The 25,063-nt window shown below is 38.4% G+C and overlaps 1 protein-coding gene across 3 annotated transcripts in view; it reads left to right on the top strand.

Moving 5' to 3' along the window:
* The window catches only part of ELOVL7 (ELOVL fatty acid elongase 7), a 77,532-nt gene that overhangs the window by 32,448 nt on the left and 20,021 nt on the right, over positions 1-25,063 (top strand). The window contains exons 1-2 of one of the 3 annotated variants that reach the window (XM_021701861.1): positions 19,081-19,151; positions 24,019-24,157. In XM_021701861.1, coding sequence (XP_021557536.1) covers positions 24,070-24,157 — 88 coding nt within the window. In that variant the 5' untranslated portion in view covers positions 19,081-19,151; positions 24,019-24,069. Of the gene's footprint in view, positions 1-19,053; positions 19,152-22,515; positions 22,541-24,018; positions 24,158-25,063 lie in introns of those variants that run through there. The other 2 variants (XM_021701862.2, XM_044916813.1) reach the window with 2 other exon arrangements.

Here is a 25,063-nt window from a genome sequence, read left to right as displayed (position 1 = left end):
TTCCTTCCTTCTTTCCTTCCTTCCTTTCTTTCTAGATTTGTTTATTATTTGAGAGAGGGGTGGGGAGGGGCAGAGGGAGAGAGAACTTCAAGCAGACTCTGCACCGAGCCCAGAGCCTGTCATGGGGCTCAATCCCACAATCTTGAGATCGTAACCTGAACTGAAACCGAGAGCCATTGCTTAACTGACTGTGCCACTCAGGCACCCCTCTTTTCTTTCTTTTTAAAAAAATATGTTAAAGTGGAAGAGATATATAATTAATATCCATGTGCCACCATGTTTCCTCAAAAATTATCAACATTTTGCCAGTTTCTTAATGTCATTTTTTAAAGAAAAAAATCATCTTTTTCTCATAAAATAGTATATACTCATTCTAGAAGATTTAAGCAATGGAGGAAAACCCAAGGAAATATTTGTGGGTTTTTTTTTTAAATAAATCACCTCAAATCCAGCCATCCAGAAATATTATAATAATCGTAGAAATATTATTATTAGATGTTATTATTATATCAACATCATTCCAGATAACTGTTCTAGGCATGTGTACAGATGAAATGCTGGTTCTGGCTGACTAGCTGGATAGCTCGGCAGATACATTTTTACAAAGTTGATCATTTATGCTACCTGTAAATAAAAACATATTCAATTTAATTCTGCTTGACTTTTTGAGGCAAAAAAGAAACTGAAGTGAACCTGAAGAGATTGCTGAACTTCAAACAAATGTTTTTCCACACAGACAGGTTTCTTAAATGAGCCCTTAAATTATGAAAAGAGATTGTGAAAAACATGAAAAGGTTGGAGTTATTCTTTTTAAAAAAATTTTAGACAATCATAATTTTGGGCCATATTAATTGACTCACTAATGTAAGATATGAGGTTACTGACATCTCACATTTCTTTCCCCTTCCTTATCCCCACCTTCAGATTTTTGTCAGTTAAGTTATTTTAATTTGGGAAGGCAGTGTAATATGGTGGTTAGTGGAACCTGGGTTCGGCGACCAGACCACCAGGTTACTCAACTCTATGTCTTGGTTTTCCTCATCTGTAAAGAAGGATAGAGTTGTTGGGGAATGTAAATGAGTTAATGGACATAAAGAATCAGGTGTATAATAAGCATTCAGTAAACATTATTTATAGTTATGCCTTTATGTTGTAGGGATTTATAATACTTGCATTCTGTTCTATAATCCTGATATTCTTTCCATATTTAAATGGATTCTGCCCACGACCAACCAGTCTTTTTAAAAGGGCTTCTCTATTTCTGAATTTTTTGATTCATCTCTATATTGGCTTGATTTTGTTACCATATAATTTTTTCAAGAAAGCTGATGTTATATTCCCTAAGTTCTTCTAATTTTGAAGAGGTATTTCTGCTGCTTTTATACTTGAGCAAGATCTTAGGTATAATATTCCTGGGTTATACTTTGTTTCTTTCAAAATGTTGTGTTAATTCACTTATCATTGAATGTTGCTTTAGAGAAGTCTGATGCAGCCTAAATTCTCTTTTGTATATGATGTGCTTTTGGGGGTATTTTAAAATCTTTTAAATTAATACTCAGTAAATTAACTCTTTATACATTGTGTAAATTCACAGTTTTTTGGTTGATAGTTCTGTGAGTTTTGACTCATAATAGAGTCATGTAACCGCCATCAGAGTAAAGATACAGATATTTCTATCACCATAAAACATTTCCTTGTGTTGTATTTTATAATCACTCTTCTTCTGAACTCCATTCCGTGGCAACCACTAATATGTTCTCTCTTTATAGCCTTGCTTTTACTCAGAATGTCACAAATGGAATCATATAGTATGTGGTCTTTTGAGTCTGGTATATTTTACTTACCATAAACATATTTGAGATTCATTCATGCTGTGACTATCAATAGTCTCTGTTTTTATTGCTGAGTAGCATTTCATTGAAAGGATATACCATAGTTTGTTCATCCATTTATTAGTTGTAGAACATTTGGATTGTTTACAGTTTGGGGTGATTATGAGTAAAGTCACCATAAACATTTGTATATAGGTTTTTGTGTGAATATTTTCTGGATATATTTAATTTGCCTTCTGTAAAGATTCTTTCTCCAAATAAGATCACATTCGGATGTACTAGGGGCCTGAACTTCAGCATATGAATTTTAAGGGGATTCAGTTCAATGTATAACACTTGATTTTTCACTTACACCACAAATATTATCTGCTACATGCCAGGCACTAGTCTAGGTACTAGGAACACAAAGATAATGAGGCTTTTGGTGAATGGAAAGATAAGAATTAATGAACAGGCATTTGCAATGTTATGCAATACGTATTATCATAGGTAAGCCAACTTATTATGAGTCCACCTCCATGAGACATTTAATCCTGACTTGATTAGATCAGGAATGACGTCTCAGAGGAAGAGTTTATGCTGGATCCTGTGGATGCAATAGCTGCATAATTGTTCTCCCTACTTCCAAACCACACCCTCAGTTACCCAGCCCTGGACTCTGCCACCCAGTTAATCTTTCCAACCACCACCTTAGTTAAGACATTCCCTGGTTGAGAAACCTCTAATGACTCCTCATCATCAACAGAACTAACTCCAAAAAAATTCTTTATCCTGGCTTTTGGTGCCTCCACAATCAAGTACCACCATTGGAATCTACCGTTCCTGTTTTGATCTTTCTTTTGTTGCCCTCCTTAATTCTATGTATTATCAAAATAGATTAACAAACATTTTGGAAATGTGCCAGGAGCTCTTCTATAATTGCATGAAGGCAGGATTTGTTTGTTTGTTTGTTTGTTTTCTATTATATCACTGGCACCTAAAACAGTGCTTGACATCTAACAGATTCTTAAGAATATTAGTTGATATATATGCACCCAACATAGGATTACCAAAAGATAGAAAGCAAATATTAACAGATCAAAAGGGAGAAAATGACAGCAATACAATAATAGTAGGGACTTTAACATCCCACTTGATCAATGGATAGGTTAGACAGAAATTAATAAAGAAACATCAGCCTTAAATGACACATTAGACCAGGTAGACTTAGTAGATAGATACAGAACATTCCATCCAAAAGCAGCAGAATTCACATTCTTCTCAAATGCATATGGAACAATTCCAGGATAGATCACATGTTAGACCACAAAACAAGTCTCAGTAAGTTCAGGAAGATTGAAATCATATCAAGCATCTTTTCTGACCACAATGGTATGAAACTAGAAATCAATTTTAAGAAGAAAACTGGAGGGGTGCCTGGGTGGCTCAGTCAGTTAAGCATCTGCCTTTGGCTCAGGTCATGATCCCAGGGTCCTAGGATTGAGCCCTGCATCAGGCTCACTGTTCATGGGGAGCCTGCTTCTCCCTCTCCTCCCCACTCATGCTCTCTCTTGCTATCTCTCAAATAAATAAAATAAAATAACTGGAAAACTACAAATACACACAGATTAAACAGCATGTGACTGAACAGCTACTAAGTGATAGAAGTCAAAGGAGAAATAAAAACACCTAGAATGAAAACAAAAATACAACTTTCCAAAACTTTGGGATGTAGCAAAAGCAGTTCTAAGAGGGAAGTCCATAGCAATACAGGCCTACCTCAAGAAACAAGAGAAATCTCAAACAATTTAATTTTATATTGAAAGGAAGTAGAAAAAGAACAAATCAAGTCCAATGTTAGTAGAAGGAAGAAAATAATAAAGATCAGAGCAGAAATAAATGAAATAGAGACAAAGGCCAAAAAGGTCAATGGAACTAAGAGCTGGTTCTTTGAAAAGATAAAATTGACAAACCTTGAACTAGACTCACCAAGAAAAAAAAGAGAGGATGCAAATAAAAAAAGATCAGAAATGAAAAAGAAGTCACAACTCGTACTGTAGAAATACAAAGGATCATGAAACTATTAACTGTCCACAAATTGGACAGTCTAGAAGAGATAAATTCCTAGGCATTTATCTTCCTGATATGTTCCAATACTGAATCAGGGAGAAATAGAAAGTCTTAATAGAGTAATTGCTAGTAAGGATATTGAATCATTAATCAAAACCTTCCAACAAACAAACGTCCACGACCAGACAGCTTCACTGGTGAATTCTACCAAACATTCAAAGAAGATTTAATACCTATCCTTCTCTAACTCTTCCAAAAATTAAAGAGGAGGGCAGCCTTCCAAAGTCATTTCACAAGGCCAGCATTACCCTGATACCCAAGCCAGACAAGGAATTACAGGTTAATATCCTTTATAAACCTAGATGCAAAAACTGGCAACAAAATATTAGCAAACTGAATTCAACAATAAATTAAAATGATCATACCCTGTGATCAAGTGGAATTTACTCCAGGGATGCAAGGATGGTTCAGCATCCACAAAACAATCAATGTGATACAGCATATTAACAAAATGAAAAGTAAAAATTATATGGTCATCTCAGTAGATGGACAAAAAGCATTTGACAAAATTCAACATCCATTTATGATAAAAACTCTCAACAAAGTGGGTATAGAGGGAACATATCTCAACGTATAAAGGCCATATATTAAAAACCCATAGCTATTATCATACTTAACTTTCACGTGAAAGCTGAAGGTTTTCCTTTAAGGTAAGTAACAAGACAAGGATGCTCACTATCCCCACTTTATTAAACATGGTATTAGAATCCTAGCCACATCACCTAATCCAGAAAAAATAAAAGGCATCCAAATTGGAAAAGAGGAGGTAAAACTGCCACCATTTGCAGATGACATGATACTGTATATAGAAAACCCTGAAGACTCCACTAAAAAACTACTAGAAGTGATCAATGAATTCAGTAAAGTTTCAGGATACAAACTTAATATGCAAAAATCTGTTGCATTACTATACACTGATAACAAAGTATCAGAAAGAGAAATCAAGAAAATGTTACATTTACAACCACATCGAAAAGAATAAAATATGTAGGAATAAATTTGACCAAGTAGGTGAAAGATCTTTTCTATACTGAAAAGCATAAGGCATTGAAGAAAGAAATTGAACAGATTCTGGGCTTATGGATTGGAAGAATTAATATTGTTAAAGTGTCCATACTACCAAAGCAATCTACAGATTCAATGCAATCCCTAACAAAATTCCAATGACATTTTTCACAAAACTAGAGCAAATAATTATATTTGTATGGAACCACAAAGGACCTTGACAAGCCAAAACAATCTTGAGAAAGAACAAAACCAGAGTTATCACACACTCAGATTTCAAACTATACTACAAAGCTATAGTAATCAAAACAGTATGATATTGGCATAAAAACAGACACATTGATCAATGGGAATGGAGAGTCCAGAAATAAGCCCACACATATATGATCAAAGAAGTCAAGAATATATGATGGGGAAAGGACTGTCTCTTCAATAAATGGTATTGGGAAAACTGGGCCACTATCTTACACCTTATGCAAAAATCAACTCAAAATGGATTAGAGACTTGAATGTTAAGACTTGAAACCATAATCCTCCTAGAAGAAAATATCGGCAGTAAACTCCTTGACATCAGCCTTAGCTATGTTTTGTTTTGTTTTTTGGTTCTGATTCCAAAGGCAAGAAGGAAAACAAAAGCAAAAGTAGACAAACAGAACTACATCAAACTAAAAGGCTTCTGCAGAGGGCACCTGGGTGGCTCAGTTGGTTGAGCGTCCAGCTCTTGGTTTTGGCTCAGGTGGTGATCTTGGAGTCCTAGGATTGAGCCCTGTGTCGGGCTCTTTGCTCAGTGGGGAGTCTGCTTCCCCTCTCCCTCTCCTGCCCCTCCCCTGGCTCGCTCTCTCTCTCTAAAATAGATAAATCTTTAAAAAAAAAAAAAAAGCTTCTACAGAGTGAAAGAAACCATCAACAAAATGAAAAGGCAACCTACTGAATGGGAGAAGATATTTGCAAATCATATATCCGATAAGAAATAAATATCAAAAATGTATAAAGAACTCATACAACTCAGTAAAAAATGAACAATCCAATTAAAAATGGGCAGAGGATTTGAATAGACATTTTTCCAAAGAAGACACACAAATGGCCACCAGGCACAAGAAAAGATGCTCAATGTCACTAATCATCAAGAAAACTCAAATCAAAACCAAAGTGAGGTATCACCTTACACCTGTCAGAATGGTTATCATCAAAAAGACAAAAAATAACAAGTATTGGCCAGGATGTGAAGAAAAGGAAATCTTTGAGTACAGTTGTGGGAACATAAATTGGTTTAACCACTATGGAAAACAGTAGAGGTTCCTCAAAAAATTAAAAACAGAGCTACCATATAATCCAGCAATTCTACCGGGTATTGATCTGAAGAAAACAAAAACACTGATATAAAAAAAATATGTTAACTGCAGCATTACTTATCATTGTTGTACATCTAAAACTAATATAATATTGTATGTCAATTATACCACAATAAATAAAAATCAATCATATCTAGTAAAAAAAAACAAGATATGGAAGCAATCTAAGTGTTCATCAATGATCAACAGGTAAATGGATAAAGAAGATATGGTGTATAAATGTGTTTGTGTGTGTGGAACTTAAAGGTACTGTGCTAAGTGAAGTAAGTCAGACACAGAAGAACAAATACTGCATGGTCTCACTTATATGTGGAATCTAAAAAAAACAAAACACAGACTTATAGATACAGAAAAAAGATTGGTCATTGCCACAGGGAGGGGAAATGGGGGAGTGAAATGAGTGAAGGGGATTAGGAGGTACAAACTTCAGTTATAAAATAAGTCACAGGGATATAATGTACAGCATGGGGAATATGGTCAATAGCATTGTATTAACTTTGTAAGATGACAGATGGCTAACCAGATTTATTGTGGTAACCATTACATGATGTATAGAAACGTCAAATCACTATGTTGTACACCTGAAACTAACATAATGTTGTATGTCAATTATACCTTAATAAGTAAAAATCAATCAATCCTATCCAATAAAAAGAAAAAAAGCAATAGTATTAGTTGAGTAAACAAATGAATGAGTTTTCCCTTGGAGGTCCCTTTGCTTGCAGTGCATGTCCCTACTCTCTGCCAGGTGCACACATTTTTGCCTATTGAAATCTTACTCTCAAAGTTCAGGTCATATATCCTCCCCTCCATCATGCATTTCTTCCTGGTCACATGGGCCAGAAGTGAGCCTTCATTCCTAGAAGGTGTAGTACTCTCTGTCAGCTGTTTGCCTGACCCAGTGTTCTGCTTTGCATTTTAGATATCTGTGTAGGCAATTATTTTTCCTGCCAAATCGAAAGTTGTTTGAATTGGAAAAGAGGAGGTAAAACTGCCACCATTTGCAGATGACATGATACTGTATATAGAAAACCCTGAAGACTCCACTAAAAAACTACTAGAAGTGATCAATGAATTCAGTAAAGTTTAAGGATACAAACTTAATATGCAAAATCTGTTGCATTACTATACACTGATAACAAAGTATCAGAAAGAGAAATCAAGAAAATGTTACATTTACAACCACATCGAAAAGATGTTTTCGTGCAAGAAAATGTTACATTTACAACCACATCGAAAAGATGTTACTGTGCAAGAAAGTGCTGAGCAGGATACAATATCATTTCCTGCTCAGCACTTTCTTGCACAGTAACAAATGCTCAAAAACTACCTTTGGTTTGAACAGAAAATGAATGAGGGGAGTATGGCATTCATTGGAAAGAAGTGGAGAAGACCTAAGGGGTGGGGTATTTGGTCTGGCTCCTTTGCCTTGCCTTTTTTTTTTTTTTCTGAGTTTACAACATTTCAAAATTCATTCAGCAGATACTTATCGAGCACTGATTTTACTCAAGGCATTGTTCTAGGACATAGGTTACAAATAGGAATTAAACTGTCCTTGAGGTATTCCTCACTTCTTGTGACAGAGAATCAAGTCCTATTGGTCCTGGTGGTCACTTCCATCTGTACTGTTTTTTGGATGCTTTTCTCAGACTTACTCATCCCATTTTCTAGAATCTTTCCATGGGTTGAGGCTATCTGAGGGCAGGGTTCCCGTCTTCATTATCCTGTTCCCTACTGTATTGGACAGAGTTTTATACCTGCTAATACTTTAAGCAGGTTCTTTATTTACCCTAAATGTTCTCTGAGTCTTGTCTAAATTTGCTTGATGTTTCCAGTGATAAATGCTGGATTGGGGCCAGAGATTGGCAAGGATACTAATGGCTCTGCTTAGATTGGGAAGCCCTCTGTTATCACAAGAATGACAGTAAGCACGATATACAGCATGTTTAGCATTGTGCTAACGGTTTGCATGACTTCTGTTTCCTGCTGGAGCCTGTTGCTAATATCACTGGTTTCTTGTCATATTAATATGTTGAAGTTGTTAACGTCTAAAGTTTACCTGCTTCTTTGCTCAAACTCACAACTACTGATAAAGTTGCAGAGCTCAAGCCAAACAGAAGTGTAATCTGAGTTAGTCTGGTGGGTCTTGCATGTATAGCGTTATCTTTTCCTGAGGCATCTGATATTAAAAAGTACCTCTATTGGGGCGCCTGGGTGGCTCAGTCAGTTAAGCGGCTGCCTTCAGCTCAGGTCATGGTCCCAGGGTCCTGGGATCGAGCCTCGCATCAGGCTCCCTGCTCGGCAGGAACCCTGCTTCTCCCTCTCCCACTCCCCCTGCTTGTGTTCCCTCTCTTGCTGTGTCTCTCTCTGTCAGATAAATAAATAAAATATTAAAAAAAAAAAAGTACCTCTATTAAGGGGAAGTAAAGAAGTGGAAATCAAGATGAAATAATGGTATAGTAAGGAATGCAGTGGCTGGTAAAGATACTTGTATTGAGGTCCTGCTTGACATGGAAATTACAACTCTTAAACCTGATCGAAGGGCAGGCCTGAGTCTATCCATATAGAGAGAGTGTTGATATGTACTATCAGGTCATTGTTATTGGGAGTGAGAAACACCCATTTTATTTAAACATGCTGTATAGCAGTCAGAAAAACTTAAGTTCGTGGAAGTGGCATAACAGTTACCCTTTTGAGTTCAACCCTATGCTGTCCTGTGTTTATGAATTTAGAGTGTGTCATCTGCATCATCAAAGAGACGGTGGCCCAAGATAATTCTAAATAGCAGATATATAAAAGTCACTAGAAAGTCTTCTATGGTGCTGCAAAGTGTGCTTAACATAGTAACCATGTCTTATTTAAACAAAGTCATGATTAGCTTATCCTGAGCACCTATCAGCAGGACAAGCAGCACTTAGATGGCTGGGCTCACTCTCAGAGCTTCAGTCCATATTAGAAATGTCACTACAGAGTAATCTCTTCAACGCACAGTTTCAGCAGACATTGTTTCTCAAAGTTAATCTCTTCTTCCTTGTGGGATTACCACTTTCTGCTCTTATTTCAGGCTCCTCTTCCTCTCTGAAGCCCTGTGCTCCCCCATGTCACTGTGTGGTAAACGCACTACCAATTACCCTAAAGAAACCACTGGGGTCCCTGTCATTTCTCAGTGCTTGACTTAGATATTGGCATGGGATGCACCTCTGGGAAGGGATGTTTCAAGGTCTTCTGGGGGGCATTGGGAAGGGGTTTGAAGCTCCTGAAAAGGAGACACAAAGAAAAGGCCCCTTTACTGATCTGGATGAAGGTGTATGAGAATGTGATATTTGGAATGACTGCCACTATCTTTTTCCACCAAAATGACAAGACAGATATTAGTCAACTCAGAAGACGACATTTCCCTACCTTTAGACCTCTTTTTCTAGAACTCATCCTCTTACTGCTTAAGCCACTTCCAATTGAGCGTTCTCTTACAGACAAATATCTCTTCCCTGATACCATAACATTCCTGTTTGCAAAACAGAAAGTTAGATAGTTTCTTTATTTGATATTTGTGGTCAGTTTTGTTTGCCTAAAAGACAAGGCTAATATTCTAATTTTCTGTGATTTACCAAGACCTAAGATGTAGCAGTGATTTTCCCTTTCCCAAATGTTTGGGAACTTCAAGCTTATTTCACTCTCAAAATAGGAGGTTAGTTTCCTTATATCTTGGGTGTATGTGCTGACTAAAAGGTCTACCAGATTTCACATTCTTAATGGGATGTTTTGCATCACCAGAGAAAACTTTCCAGTATTGATTGCGTCTCCTGTTCCTGCCCTTCTTGACCCAGATGTCTTATCATATCCAGGTGACATTCATTAACTGGATCCTTTGTCATGAATTTTATGCCATTTCCTCATGTTGTGGGTGTTGTGTCTGAGAATGGCTTATGCAGCATTGAGAAAGGTTCCCAAACCTGGCCCATCATCAGAATCTCCCCAAATATACTAACTGAATCCAGATTTCTCTCCAGGTAATTCTGATTTTCAACCAGGCCTGTCAACCGATGAGATAAGGGATAGGAAAATGGGAAAAATTGTAGTGACCTGATTCCATACCTGAAGTAAATGGCTCCAAACCTCAACTGACAAAGTCAGCTATGTAAGAACAAAATTGTATTTCTTTATAGCTTAATTTTAATTTTTTTAATAAAGGTTTCTTTATTCTTTTGGGTGGCAGGAACCTATTTCAAGCAATTCTAAATATGGCTACTCCACTCCATCCCCCTCAGCAAGTTAAAACTAGCTTATGTAAGATCAAGTTAGTTGGAAGGAGGAGCCCTTTAGTCCTTGATGTCCTTTGTCTACATGGCTATCCCCTGAGACATCCAAGGTCGCATCAGCTCTTTGGCCACTTGTCCCCGCAGATCTCTGCTGTTGCTAGCTGCATGACTCCTTCATTTTCTACAGCTCTTCTGCGGTTCTTCCGGGTCTATCGAGGATAGTCAGAAGTGTCTCTGCTGCTCCTCTCCATGCCCGAGTAAGAGAAACGCTCTACACCACCCTGAGGCCCCATCACCCACCTGTTCCCCCTCTACCCAGGCAACTGAGCCTGACCACTCCTGTTCCCTCTTCCCATAAGCCTACCTGACATCTTGCCAGGGCTTCTTGCCCTTCTCTTTGAGATCGGCTCTAATTGCTTTCCCTCCAACTCCTCCTCCATCAGTCCTGAAGCTTGCTTTTCTGTGCTAGGAGGCATGGAAACCTCAGATGTTTCCTCTCAGATCTCTTGTTTATGTCCTTCTGTTCTTCTGTATGGCTAAAGTGCCTAAGCTTTCCTAACTCCTAAGCTGGGATAAAACTTTCTGTTTCTCTGCCTTCTGCTGTTCTGTTTCATTCCTGAGACAATTTATACAACCTAGCTATGGAATAGAAATGGCCAAAAAAAGTGGGGGGAGTGATAAAGGAAATCCCAAGAAGAAGCATATATATTTTTTAAATGACAGATTTGTAGTAGACAAAAATACATGTTTGACATCTTGTATGGGATGTATTTTGCTTCTGCAGTGTGTGTGTGTGTGTGTGTGTGTGTGTATTGTAGTACATTCACACATACTTGTATGGTAATTAGCAACATTGAAAATCTGTCATTTGAAATCATTTTTCACTGAGTCTATTTCAGGTTCTAAATTCACTTTCTTTTAATTGGAGTTCACGGTAGATGATAGAGAAAAAGATTTAAACTAATATGCTGGAATATACATATAAATGAGTGTTTCCTCAGTTACCTCAGGCTACTATACATTTATTCCACTAACATTTCTATGACTAAACATTTCTGGATTTTTTTTAATTGTCTTAATGTTACAAAGCATGTTGAAAATGTTAATAGTAAATTATGAGTAAAGCGACTCTGTTGCCCCCGCTTCCCACCCCACTCAACAAGGTGGAGCTCAGCTTCATCCATTTACCTTCAGAATCATTCTTTTTTTTTTTTAAAGATTGTATTTATTTATTTGAGGGGGGGTTGGGGGGACGTGCAGAGAGGGGGGAGAGGGAGAGGGTGAAGCAGACTCCCTGCTGAGCAGGGAGCTCAACTCGAGGCTCAGACCCTGAGATCCTGAGCCAAAGTCAGACACTTAACTGACTGAACCATCCAGACACCCCCAGAATCATTCTTTTTTTTTTTTTTAAGATTTTATTTATTTACTTGACAGAGAGATACAGCCAGAGAGCACAAGCAGAGGGAGGTGCAGAGGGAGAGGGAGAAGCAGACTCCCCGCTGAGCAGGAAGCCTGATGCAGGGCTCGATCCCAGGATCCAGGGATCATGACCTGAGCCGAAGGCAAACGCTTAACGACTGAGCCACCCAGGCGCTCCCCCCAGAATCATTCTTAACTTATGATTGGTTATGACCTGATTTTTAGAAGTAGTAGACAAAGATTTTTTCCCCTTAGAGCCACTTAAATGACATTCTGAAAAACTCTGAAATCATTTTGTGAAGAAAAGCTCAAAATTTTTTTTGAATGACAGCATCACTGAAATAAATGTATAATTGCTAAAATGATGACTCTGAACTAACTACTCCTATCTGGATGAATAAATGTTGGTAGTTTAGTTTAAACTAGGGATTGGCAATTTGGCAATTTCTCGAAATTTTTTGGTTGTCTCAACTGGGGAGTTCCTGGCATCTAGTGGATAGAGGCCAGGGTCGGTGCTGAACATCCTACATTGCTTAGGACAGCTTCCCAAACTAAGAATTGTCTGTCTCCAAATGTCAGTACAACCAAGGTTGAGAAATCCAGGTTTAAACAAATGAATTATAATTTTATAGTCATTCCTCACATGTTAATGTGCTTAAAAGTTTTTGATCCCTTTCCCCCAGCCTCAGTCTAACTAAACCATTGGGATGGAAAAACTCAGGCACCCAAACCTTCTGTCCACAGACTCACAACCTCTTTGAGGCTTGCTTTCTGCTTACGTACAGAGGATGGGGGTGGAAAGGGAAACTGGATCCAGGGAGGAAACAGGCGGGGTGGGGAATACACAGGAAACCTGCAGATTAATATCGAGGTGGAGGTTTCCCTGGCAGTCTTTGAATTCTTCCTGAGATTTTTACTTCTTATCTCAGCGTTTTTTCTTCTCAGCTCTCTGGTTTTCCAGCGTCATTACTCAGAGAGAGGCTGACACTTTTCACTTGAAGACCTTTTACCACCCAATAGCCTGAGGTCCCAGTGCCCCGTTCTGGACTCACTGCTGAAACTCCCCTGTCCTCTTCTAATGAGTCAGGATTGAGTGCTTTTTCCTTTTGCTTCCCAAGCTGGCTCTGCTCTCCTCCTTTGAAACACTGTCTGCATTTGAAGACACGTTTCCCTTATCAGTTCTCTGATGAGCAATTATGATTTCTATGGAATAGCCTGATTTGCTCTGTCCCTCTCTCCTTCCTTGCTTTGTACAAGGGTAAAGTTTCAAACCACCACCTAATTATGGGGCCAGGTATGGCTTTCCGCAGGAAGGCCAGCTGTTTTGTTCTTACACTGCTGTTGTCATTCCACCATAGACCTCCATCCCTATGCTGGTACCTTCCTGTAGCTTCTTTTGTGTGTCCCCCAGCAATATCTGCGGCTAGCCAGATGTGTTCTTGCGGGTTTTGTCCCTGATGTCTGATTTCCAAAGAAAAGATCAGTGGGGAGCCCAAAACCTTCCAAACAGCCAAGAGAAAGGGAAAACCATATGGCCTTTTTCCTGGATCATACACACGCCCTAGGAAAGCCATATGCTGACTCTACCACTCCTTTCCCCCCAGAGAAGGTGTCCTGTACATATTTTACAGGATTTAGATAAATCTCTACACATGAGGATTAACCTGGAAATGGTGGGCCATGGTTTTAGGTTTCTAGACTCCTGCTAGGTACTTCCTATCACAGGCAATTCTAAGGTCCCATCCTTGTCTGAGTGCATTCCACCAAGAAGTTCTTTCAGATGAGTTCTGCCTTGCAATTACTGTTAAGATAACTTTGAGCCAAATGGATGAAGTGATCAGATACCGCAAGCATACCCTCTGTGTTCTGGTGTTCTATCCATGCTGCACTTGTGGCTGAGTAGTCTCCAGGGAAGCTGCCCATGGGAAGGGCCTTCTGCTGGCCGCAGGCACATTTCTCATATTTGAACTTGACATCTTTAATGTACGGGACACCTTCTCCATCAGCTTGTGCTAATCTGGGCAGTTTCAGCCTTTTCTTTACCAAATGACCCAGTCACCATGTGATGCTGTCAAAAACAAGGAGAATTCATGGGTCAGTTGTACGTAGTAGAATTCTAGTACCAGTCCTCCATCAATAAGCTCCTGTTGACTGCTACATAGTTTTGAGGCCCTTGGAGGTGGACCCCTCCAGTGCCTCCCTTGTCTCTTCCCTTGATGGAAGTGTGGTCATTTGTCTACCGTTTTTGAGTTTTAAGTCTGCTTCACCTACAGGAGAACCCTGATTTTTGTGGCATCACTAGCCCTGAAATTTTATGTTATTAAGCATTTTAAATTGGTCATCAAGGCCCCAGTTCTGCTGTTAGCTAGAAGATATCTCTGTACCTTCACCACATGGAGTAAGTTTCTTCTCATCTCTGTGTACCACTGTCTAGCAGTCAAGTGTCCATGTTAAATCATATTGTAGTTAGGGGTCAACGAGATGCCTGACTCTAGTCTAAGTGCTATCTTTTGCAGGACAACGCAGGCTGCCCCAAATTCAGTTGTTAACAGTTTTCTAGACCAACCCCTACAATGTCATATTGGCATCCAGTCCAGTACTGTCCAGCCTAGAAAATTCTCAGCTGTGCTCTGTCACTTCCAACAAAGTTAAAGGATCAGGTTTTCTTTTCATGCCCCATCCCCACACAATGATGCACACGATGCACACTCCTTCTCTTCTGGTGGGCCCACAAAGTGTTAAGGACTGTTGGATGTCAGTTTATATAAAAGTAAAGGATCAATGAGAGAGTCCACACTCCAGGAACTTGGGCTAATGGATCCCTTTCCTACCTCGCCAGTGCTCCATCTCTCACCTCCCTGGAGAACATCTGCTCCTGCTTCTCATCCAGCATGAGCTGCTCCTCTGACTGCCTTTCGCTTCTCCCTTCATTTCAGACTTGTGTAGTGTTTGGGATTAGAGAAACCAGCTCTGTTTACTGCCCGTGAATATTTCTGACCTGCATTAGACTGTGGCTTCTTGAATTTTTGTGCTTTTGGGAGTTTAGGGAGAGGAAAATGTCCTGTGTGGAATGAGTGGGGGGAAAAAGAAGAGGAGGGAATTGCGCAGAAAACAGAATAATACTTTGAAATGTAACCTCACCATATACCATGTACAATTAGAATCTTTTACTCCAGTTTGGAGTAATTTATTTATTTTTTATTTTTTATTTTTTTTTAAAGATTTTATTCATTCATTTGACAGAGAGAGAGGGAGACACAGTAAAAGAGGGAACACAAGCAGGGGGAGTGGGAGAGGGAGAAGCAGGCTTCCCATGGAGCAGGGAGCCCGATGCGGGGCTCCATCCCAGGACCTCGGGATCATGACCTGAGCCGAAGGCAGACGCTTAACGACTGAGCCACCTAGGTGCCCCTGGTTTGGAGTAATTTAAACAGCATTATTTTGGGAGTTTAATTATAAGAATAATGGCTTGAGGTCTGTTTTATCTGTGGTTAAGGTGCACAGAAGTAGCTTTTAGTATGGTCTAAACACTTATACCAGGGCACTTGGGTGGTGCAGTCAGTTAGGCGTCCGATTCTTGGTTTCGGCTCAGGTCGTGATCTCAGGGTGGTGAGATTGACCTCCACATCGGGTTCTGCATTGGGTGTGAGGGTTGTTTGAGATTCTCTCTCCCGCTTCCTCTGCCCCTCCTGCTCGCTCGCTCACTCTCTCTCTTTCTCTAAAATAAATCTTTTAAAAAAATTAAATAAATAAAAAATTTCAAAAAGGCACCCACACCAAAATAGTTGGAAAACATCAAGGAAAGAATCATGTATAATCTGACATTCCAGTTCTTAAAATAAAAGTAGTAGAGTTTTCTCTAGATTTGTTGCATAAAATGCCATTCAGCTCTACTAGATAATGAGTTTGTCCAGATACTTTCTGATAAAATTGGCACAGTTTATCTCTGCAAGTGATGATGTCTGACTTTGATTAAATGTTCATTCTTTATCGAATTCTGTGCTTTAAATTTCACAAGTATATATTATCTCACGTGGTCCTCAAAACAACTCTGAGTTACTTTATCTTATCTTGGTAGGTTGTAGAATCACCATTTTACAGATTAGGAAATTGAGCTTTCATTTTGCTCAGGGTCATACAGCTGTTAAATGGTGAGATTCAAACCAAGGCCTTTGTGACCCTAGAGGCCCTACTCCTGGACCTACATCACACCTTCTTTGTAGAAAGGATCCATAGGGAAGCAAGAGCCCAGGCTGACTCGAGTAAGACCCTGGCTTCACCACAGCCAATCTTGAGTCTGAACTCAGCCTGAGGACATAAGATATACCAAAGCCATGCTGAGATACTTCCCTGAACTTGAAGACATCCTCTGGAGGGGATGGACCCTTGAGGAATTAAGATAAAAATCTCTCTTTTGTGTGTATGTGCATTTGTGTATGGATGTTTAAGTAGGAATATTCCAGCAAAGGTGCTGCTGATCTATTCTTTTTTTTTTTTCTTTGAAATATTTTAATTCTTTATTTTTGGATAGATAATATATTCACATGAGTTAAAAACCAAACAGTATGAGGTCTGCCTTCTACCCCTTCAGCCCATTTTGTACCTCATTCCCTTACCCATGGATATCTTTTCAGAATTTGTTTTGTGCTAATATACGTAAATGCAAATTTATATTCTCATTCCTTCCCTCCTTTTTTATATAAAAGTCATTTTAAAATTATGTAATTTCCTTTGCTTTTTTCACATAGAGATTTATCTTGGATACCTTTCCATATCAGCACATGGAGAACTTCCTCATTCTTACTTAAAATAGCATAATATTTCATGGTTTAGATGTATTATCATTTATTAACCAGTCCACTTTTATTAGACATTTGGCTTGTTTCCAGTCTTTTGCTGTTACTAACTGATGCAATGAATGACCTTGAATATGTCATTCTGCATATGTACATGTGTATCTATAGGATGAGTTTCTTTTTTTTTTTTTTTTTTTTTTTTTTTAAAGATTTTATTTATTTATTTGACAGAGAGAGACAGGGAACATAAGCAGGGGGAGTGGGAGAGGGAGAAGCAGGCTTCCCGCGGAGCGGGGAGCCCGATGCGGGGCTTGAACCCAGGACCCTGGGATCATGACCTGAGCCGAAGGCAGCCGCTTAACGACTGAGCCACCCAGGCGCCCCTAGGATGAGTTTCTAAGAGTAACATCGCTAGGTTAAAAAATATGCATTTATACTTTCTCCTAATAGTGCCAAATTGGCATTACTAAGGGTTATGATCATTTGCACTCCCACCAGCAATGTATGAGTTTGCCACAGTCTTCTCAACACGTTTTTGGATTTAGGCCAATTGGACTGATAAAAATGTTTGGACTTTAGCCCATCCACTGCAATAAAATATTGTAAATTTCTTACTATGATTAAAGGTAAGCAACTTTTCATATGTTTAAGAGCCATTCGTATTTCCTTTCCTATGAAATTTGCCCATGCTTTTCATGGCTTATAGGTCTTCTTATCAATTTCTTAGAACTCTATATATTAAGGAGAGTAGCATTTGTCTGTGGTATGAATTGAACATATTTTTTCCTGTATGTCATTTTTTACTTTTTAATTTTTTCCTCTTGATTTTCATGTGGTTACATTTGTTAGTCTTCTCTTACATCTTTTGTATTTTAAGTCAAAGTTAGAAAGTCCTTTCCCATTACAAGGCTAGAAAAGTGTTCTCTCTGTTGTCATCTAGTACTTTGATGGTTCTGTTTTTCTTTTCTTTTTTTCTGTTTTTCTTATTTAAATTTTTGATCTACTTGGAGTTTATCGTGGTTTATAGTATAATGTTTGGATCCAACTTCTTTTTCCCAGGTGGCTGTTTAGTTGTATCACACCATTTTTTGAAGAACTGCTGGTAATTCAGTGCCCACTGGTTTGAGATGCCACCTTTATCATATACTATATGTCTTAAAAATAAATATTTTATATTCTAAATATACATATATGTTTATATTCTAAAATGACTTTTAGAATGCTAGAAGAAAGTTTGAATTTTCCTGTTGCAGGCTTAAAGGATTTCTTTTTTGTGATAAAACCTATATAATGTAAAATTTACCATTTTAACCATTTTTAAGTGTGAAGTTCAGTGACATTAAGTACACTTACATTGTTGTGCAACCATCACCACCATCCATCTCCAGAGCTATTTCATCTTCCCACTCTATGACTTTGGATCAAATACACTGTTCATTTTGTGGGACGCCATACATTTATAAGACGTATGCTGATTTCAGAGATGTTAAAATGTGGGAGACTGTACATCTGAGAATCTACAAAATACAGTTCTAAGTTCCTAACTGTATTTGATGTATTTCTGGATGTTTTGCTGTATTCCATTGGTTTGCTTCTTCATGTGTCAGTGTCACATTGTTTTAATTATTAAAGATTTAGATTATCTTTTAATATATAATAGAGCTCGTGTCCTTTCACTAGTTTTTTTTTTTTTTCAGAAGACTTCTTTTTCCAACTATTCTTACCTATCTGTCCAGATAAATGAGGCAACTTTTCCCTGGCTATTGTAGATCTTCTTTCCTTCCCTCTTTCTACCTGTATTCCACTTAAATTGTAAAGACTTGCGTACAGAAGACCTTGTTATGCCTGAAGATCAGCTATAAGTCCTGGTTCAGAGTAGCTTCTCTGAATGTTTGTATATCTTCTTGACTTTTCTTCTACTGGGTTTTTATTTCAGAATTGCCATCGAAAGTAGTCCTTTCCTGATCTGCATTGTTGCTATAAAAAGGAGATGCACTTATGAACATTCTTAGAATCATTTACTCCTTTTATATCTTGCACATAGAATGTTAGCCCTTTTCAGCAAAGTAAGCATTGTTCTTATAATGATGAAAAATCTTAAATGTTTGCCACTGTATCAGGGTTTAATGTGGTTCACTAATGCATTTACCCTTAGTACAGGTCTGTTGTTTTGCCAAGTATTCCTATTAAATATTTAGCATTTATCATATTGTTTTATTAGAACTTGGCTTTATTTGCATTTATAGATCATAAACTCATTTCTTTTTTTCTTGTACTGAAGAACCCATTGTAAGAGCCAGTAAATCCTGTGGAAAATGGTTTTCAGTGATCTTACATCAAGAACCGTGCGTCTTTATGATAATTGGATCAAAGATGCTGGTAAGTAACCAAACTTCCTACTTAAGGCACATCTTTTCTTTTTATGTCCGATTCCAATATTTAATAGAATTTCACTGAAACAGAATGAGAGACTGCAAGTTAACACTCCCTCATAGACACCTCAAATTTAATTTTTATTACTAGTTAACAATGGGGAAGTATCAAAGTTCTCATTACAAATATGTACAAAGATAGAGCTACACAGATGTTTATTATGATGTTTATAATAATGAAAATAGCTTTAATATCCAGTGAAGGAAATTGGTTAATAGATGATGGTACATTCCAACTCAGCAGTCATTAAAAGTGATTTTTGGAGGCACAGTGCTCTTAGGCTTGCTTCTGCCCTAATGCTCCTAAGGGAAATAGCAGTTAATGCCAACACTGTTGATTCTTGAATGGGAGGGGCTGCACCCTCAGGGGTGTATCAGAAAGGGAGCGTTGCATAGGGCATCCCTAAGTAATTCTGAAATGTCTGCCTTCTTGCTGTAACCATTAAAAAAAAAATCACTATTCTAGGAACATTTAATGCCAAATCAAGTTTAAATACATTAAATGAAAAACAGGTTGTAAAACACCACATACATTACTTTTGTGAGAGCCATTGTCTCTGTGTGATTGGATTATGGGTAATTTCTATTTACTTATCTATATATATTTTTAATACCACTCAAATGTGTGTTGCTTTTATAACCATCACAGAACATTTTAAAAATGTAACAAAGATGGGACTCCTGGGTGGCTCAGTTGGTTAAGCATCCAACTCTTGATTTCAGCTCAGGTCATGATCTCAGGGTCGTGAGATTTAGCCCTTCATTGGGCTCTGTGCCAGGCTCCCCGCGGAGCCAGCTTAAGATTCTCCCTCCCTCTCCCTCTGCCCCTCCCCCCATATATATATATGAGAAAGGTAAAACAATTTTTTTTAACGATTTTATTTATTTGTGAGAGAGACAGAGAGTAAGACAGAACACTAGTGGGGTGGGGGCAGAAGGAGAAGCAGACTCGCTGCTGAGCAGGGAATCCAATCCAGGGCTCAATCCCGGGACTCTGGGATCATGACCTGAGCCGAAGGCAGACGCTTAACTGACTGAGCCACCCAGGCACCCCTATATATATGACAAAGGTAAAACAATTTTTAAATAAACAAGGAGTCAGAGTGTTGTAGAGCTGAGGCAGACCTCATCAAAGGTGGTATCATCAAAGCTAACTCCTCATTTTAGAATTAAAGACTGAGGCTCAGACATGTGACCTTGTTCAGAATGTGGCTAGTTGTTGGCAGGAAAGATTAGAACCTATGTTTCCTGATTTTGATTAGATTTCTGGTATTTCGCATTTGAATTGTTTTACACATATTCATCAGCATCACGACATCAGCTTAGCTCTTCCCTATCAACCAGAAATCACGTGTCCTCCAAATTCAGGAAGAAAAAGTGCTATCTCTTGGCATTTAACACAACTGGAATTATTTTCCAATTTATGCAGATATCAGCAAAGATACACTGTGTCATGGTTGCCGTCTTTCTCAGGAGACTGCTAAAGACCAATTTTATTTCACTAAAAAATGTCCCAAAAGATTTGCCCTGGAAGAGCACCGAGGGTTTTTTTAGTAGCCCGTAAATAATGAAGCTTCTATCTGGTAGGGAAATGGAGAATGACTGTTTCCATGTTTCTTCCTTTTTTTCTTAGTTTTTCAACTTATGTAATGATTCTGAGAACAAGTAGATTTCTCTAGAGGTCTGCCCTCTGAAGGTTTACAGTAGTTCTCATAAATACAGTATTTAATTTAAATACTGTTTGTCTTGTTTTAATGGCTTTCACTTTTTTGTATTTTTAAAAATATTAATATTTTAATTGCTTTTCTAAGTAGAGGTATGCCTTGCTACCTGAAATGTCATGATTTGAACTTGGGAGCCAAGTAGATCTGGTTGCATGTTTTGAAATGGACCCGTTTGGAAGCACAAGTCCCTTGCTATTCACTATACCAAATGCAGGAACTCAAGAGAGGCAGATAATCAGTATCCTAACTCAAGAGCCAAATTGATTTAGATGATGATTAATATCTGTATAGAGCTGGAAGTATAGCATGTTTTTAAATGAACAACTTCTGATTTCTACTTCCACTATTATCCATGTAATGACTCTCTGCTTTTTATTAGGAATACTTATATTGAAAAGCTGAGCAATATTAGGTCAGAAAAAGGAATGATGAAGGGCTGGAGGTGGTTAGGGAGAGACAGAGGGAGCGCCTGGAACAGCTTTGCAAACAGTACAGGGAAAGTGAGAGAGAGGGGCAGGCATTGCTACATCTCTGTTATGCTAATTTGAAGTCATGAGAGAGGGGAGAGGGTATGGGGATGTATAATGAGAAGACCTAGATTTCAGTAAGACCATTTCGATGGACTGGCTAGGTGGTCTTGAACTAATTACTGTCTGTGTTAAAAAGGCATTCTTTTTCAGCAAAACAGAGGTGAGGATGGTACCAATATGCATGAAAGTGCTCTGTGACTTAGGAAGTAATCCAGCACAGATGGTGGTAGTTGTTACAGATGATGGAAAGAGTACTGTCATCTGAAAATACTTTTAACATAGCATATGCTTTTTAAAAATGTCTATTCATATATATATAATTTTTTTTTAAATCGGGGCCTAGAGAGTTAAAATATTTTGTGTTAGATTTACAACTTTGTGACAGCACTACCAGGTATAATAGGAGAGGTTTTTTTTTTGCTTCTGCTTAGTGTGGTATTGATCTCGGAGAGCCATTAGAAATCACTCCTGGCCATCTTAGTCCAGTTTAATTTTGCTTACCCTGGAGGGTCTGAACCCATGATCAAGGGCCAAGAATTTCAAGTGTATTCTTGGCTTTGGCCCTATTCCTGAGTAGCATTCGGGGAGCCTACTCTTATTTATTGGTTTCTTGATTGCTAAAGAAGTAGTGGTGATACATAATTATTTCATGTGGAAAATTCCACAGCTACAGATTTAAATATGGTTTAATTAACACCTAAGCTATATAAGAGGATTTATTATGACTCCTGGATATGAGATGTCAAATTTTGAAGTCGTGCTCTAGTAGCATTTTGGACTGTAGAGAAATGGAAACTTGTTAATGTTTTAAAAGCAACTTTCCTTGTGTTTGGTCAGTAATAATAACTTTTCAAACCTAGTTATGATCTTTTTACAAGAAAATGGAGTATGAGTCGGGTTGCTGCCATTCTGAACCTTTAGTACTTCACAAAGTGCTGGAGGTACATGTTTGCTTTTCCTTCCAGTGCCTTTATCTTGTTGGTGCATTGAATTTTAAAGGGTGTACTTGAGCTAGTATATGCTACTTAAGAAGAGAACACCCTCTTACAAGTAGTTGATGGAAAAACTCATTAAAATTCTATGTTTGTGGCTCTTCTACTTTCCCTGTACTCTCTCTGGAACACTCTTAGAAAAGAATTATTAGGCTAGCAATAAGTCAGAACTTCGGTAATGACTGGGGTATGGACTTCAGACAACCTGCCTCCCCATCCTCTTATTTCATCTTGGCTCGACTCATGACACTTAAACCCAACCCTGATGCCAAATAGAAGGTACATGAAACCCTCTTTCCTCAGCCTGTTGTGTCTGGGAAAAACAGAGCTCACCCCGAATCTTTTGTAATCTGTGGCATCCCAGAGTGAGTCTTTATCACAGACTTTAAATGTAGTCTGATCACAGACTTTAAATGTCATTGAGCAGGCCCTCCTATAACTTGCCTGATCAAGTCACCATCTATACCTGAGTTGTAGACAGCTTGTCAGGGGGAGCCCCCTACCTCACATGGAAGTAGACTCTCTATTCAGAAAGGTATAACTGTTACTGAGCAAGAAGGCAGGCAACATGAACAGTTGTCATTCATTAACAATAGCCGGAGTCATGAACATCCTATTAAAGACTCAGAATTTCATTTGCTCATTAGGGAGAGCTGATGTAAGCAGAGGAATAATCTGGGCAGAGCTATACTTTTAGAAAGTGAATTTGGAAGTTGTGTGGAAGACAAGATGTAGCAGATTGGATCAGGGTAGGGAAAACACATAAGAGACAACTACAGAGCACCTAGTGAGGGATACTGAGGCCCCCAGTGTAGGTGAGGGAAGCACTGAACCCTGGGTTCTTAACTCTGACAGCTCATTGTGGTTACCTCAGCATTTATGGATACCTGGGACCCATGCCCTAGAATTCTGATGCAGTTAGAACAGGGTCATTTTTGGACCATTTGATTTTTAAATACTGCAGAGTTGATTCTACTATGCTGACAGAATTCACATCTGCTGTAATAGTAGCAATGCATAATTACTGAGCCCTTAGGTTGTGCTGGGCTCTTTACATATGGTAATTCATTAAATCCCCTATGAGATACATGCTGCTTTATGCCCAATTCACAGATGGGGAAACTAAGCACAGAGAAGTGAAAGTCAGTGGCCCCAGATCCCTTGAGTCAGTGGGAGAGCCAGGATCAGAACCCAGGCTGGCTGATTGCAAAGCTTTGCTAAAATAGGATTTAAAAACAAACAAACAAACCTGATGTACTGTTTTATGAGAATAACATGAAATTAGCCAGCTTTTCCCAAAAGATACAGTGATATTTTCAAATTTATAGAACTCAGAAGTCACATGTAGGATTTTAAAAGAAGGTGTATGCTTAAAATATTAAATTACGGGAAAAAATTATTTATTTTAAAGTTATTTTTTTTCTGCTTCCTGAGCCAACCCAGCATGCTTTTCCTGGCTTGTTTTCTTTCTACTGCTACCAGAGGAAGAACAGAAAGATGATGTCATTTGATACTTTTCCCCCTGCTGAGTCAATAAAAGAATAAAATAAAATATTTCTTTAATTCAGGAATTCCTTTAAGGACACACAGAAAAACCCCCCTAGTTTTCAGTCATACGCATGATGTCTGTTAAGAACAGAAACATTTTAAATTGCTTAAAGAGAAGAAGAAAAAAATTAAAATCATCCATGCGATCACCATCCAAAGGTAACCATGTTAATTAACATCATACCAGGGGTCTTCTTTGGTACTGGCTGAAAGTCCTTATTTCATTGGAGGTAGAAACTAGACATATTCATATGGCTTATGATGTTCCTATATTCAAACTTCGGATTACCCACTGATAGAAGAAATTCAGCAAAGTTGGAGCAGTTCTGATTCTATCCCTTAGTCCCCATTTGTGTGGCAACTTTTATTTCCTGTGACTTCCCTGGTGAGTTACCGGCCCGTGGCTAGTGCACCTTGTGGCCATTGAAACTGCACATGGCGCCCAGATGTCCTGGGGAACGTGTGGAAGGGAAGGAGGGTACCTAATAGAAGCAATAAAAAATTTCAGTGCTGTGTACCTGGATCGCTGATTTCGAAACTTGTTCTGATTTCAAGCTGTGACAATCTTAATACGAGGAGAAAAATTAATTTTGAGAACTTTGTGTTTTTATAAATATCTGTCAGCAGACTTCTGTTGAATTTCTATCTTGTGCAGGATACTTGACTAAAATTGTTCCTGCTAAGAGCATCAGTGACTTCCTTTTGTTAAAGCCAGTGTCACTGTCTTTCTCTCTCTGCCTCATTTTATCCTTTGACTCCTTCCAAAGATTCACTCTTCCCTTAACCTCAGGATGGCTCACTTCTGTGGTTTTCCTTCTCTCTCTCCGGCCACTCCTTGGTATTTTTTTTTTTTTTTAACAGTTTTCTCATCTACCATCCCTCCTGCGAAGATTGAGTCCTCAAGATTCTGACTTAAACCACTTACTCTCCCTACTCTGCCCACTTTCCTAAGCCACTTTCCTGGCTCTGTTGTTCACCTTTCATGTGATAAAGATCCCAAATAGTACATATCTGGCCCAGATCTCTCTCCTACTTCCGCTTTCAAATCTCCAGGTGGCTAGAGGG

The sequence above is a fragment of the Neomonachus schauinslandi genome, chromosome 7 (assembly GCF_002201575.2).
Source record: "Neomonachus schauinslandi chromosome 7, ASM220157v2, whole genome shotgun sequence".
NCBI lineage: Eukaryota > Metazoa > Chordata > Mammalia > Carnivora > Phocidae > Neomonachus > Neomonachus schauinslandi.
This window is presented reverse-complemented; position numbering and strand designations above follow the sequence as displayed.